Here is an 891-nt window from a genome sequence, read left to right as displayed (position 1 = left end):
CAACGACAGGCCAGGAAGTGTCGCGAGGTGGGTAGTGCCATGACCTACAAGGGTACACGTTCAGCGTCGGGATCGTGGGGCCCTTGTGGTTCTTGATTTGCTCCTTGTAGGCCGTCATGTTACAATTATTCACACTGGGGAAAACGACTTCCTTGCTCACTGGCACTGAATTGGGCACGCGGTTTGTCTCTACGGAGCCCAAAGAGTTACTTAAATTATTGTGGATAATCATATTACTCCTCAGTGTAGTCTCCGACATTCTGCCCCGAATATACTGCTTTTCGCTGAAACCTTTTCTGGCGTCGTCCAAAGCCTCCAACAGGACCTGCACGTCATCCCTCGAAGGCAGACGTGCATTTTGCATTATATAATCGACCCTGTCTCTGATCCCCTGCTTATACTCCTGCACTTGGCCATTGTCGGTCACGCGAACGTAAACGAACAGGGTGAACACGCCCACCAGGAACACGACTTTCCACTGCCGGGTCAACACGATAAACTTCATCATCTCAGCAATTCACCACAATCACAGGAAATAATCACTTCATCATCTGAATACAGAATCAACCCCCACGATATATGCCGTCCGATTCGCAGCCCACAAAGCCATGGACCGCCACCGTCCACGTGCGTTCTCCGACTGAGGTCACGCGGGCGGCGAAGGGGCGTCTCGCGGAGGCAAGTCCTGATTCTGAGGGGTTTTACCAGACTCTGGGAAGGAGGTTAGGGTGGGGGGGGGGGGGGTACAGAGTGCTTCTGTTTTTGCCCTTGTTCTCATTCACATCACAAGCGCCCTTTTCGTTAGGTAAGTTATCTTATTTCACAATTGATCCCGTGTCCCGCATGTCTGTGTATCTCGGACCAGACTGATTGGGAAAAGTGGGATTGCTT

General features: G+C 51.5%; 1 protein-coding gene across 1 annotated transcript in view; it reads right to left on the bottom strand.

Moving 5' to 3' along the window:
• The window catches only part of LOC125025037 (carbohydrate sulfotransferase 10-like), an 11,165-nt gene extending 10,533 nt beyond the window's left edge, over positions 1-632 (bottom strand). The window contains exon 1 of the mRNA XM_047612907.1: positions 1-632. This exon is cut by the window's left edge and continues 59 nt beyond it. Coding sequence (XP_047468863.1) covers positions 1-508 — 508 coding nt within the window. The 5' untranslated portion in view covers positions 509-632.
• Positions 633-891: the final 259 nt, after the last annotated feature.

This window comes from Penaeus chinensis, chromosome 1, assembly GCF_019202785.1.
Source record: "Penaeus chinensis breed Huanghai No. 1 chromosome 1, ASM1920278v2, whole genome shotgun sequence".
NCBI classification, from domain to species: Eukaryota; Metazoa; Arthropoda; class Malacostraca; order Decapoda; family Penaeidae; genus Penaeus; species Penaeus chinensis.
Note: the sequence above shows the minus strand (reverse complement) of the source record. Positions and strands in the feature narration are given on the sequence as shown.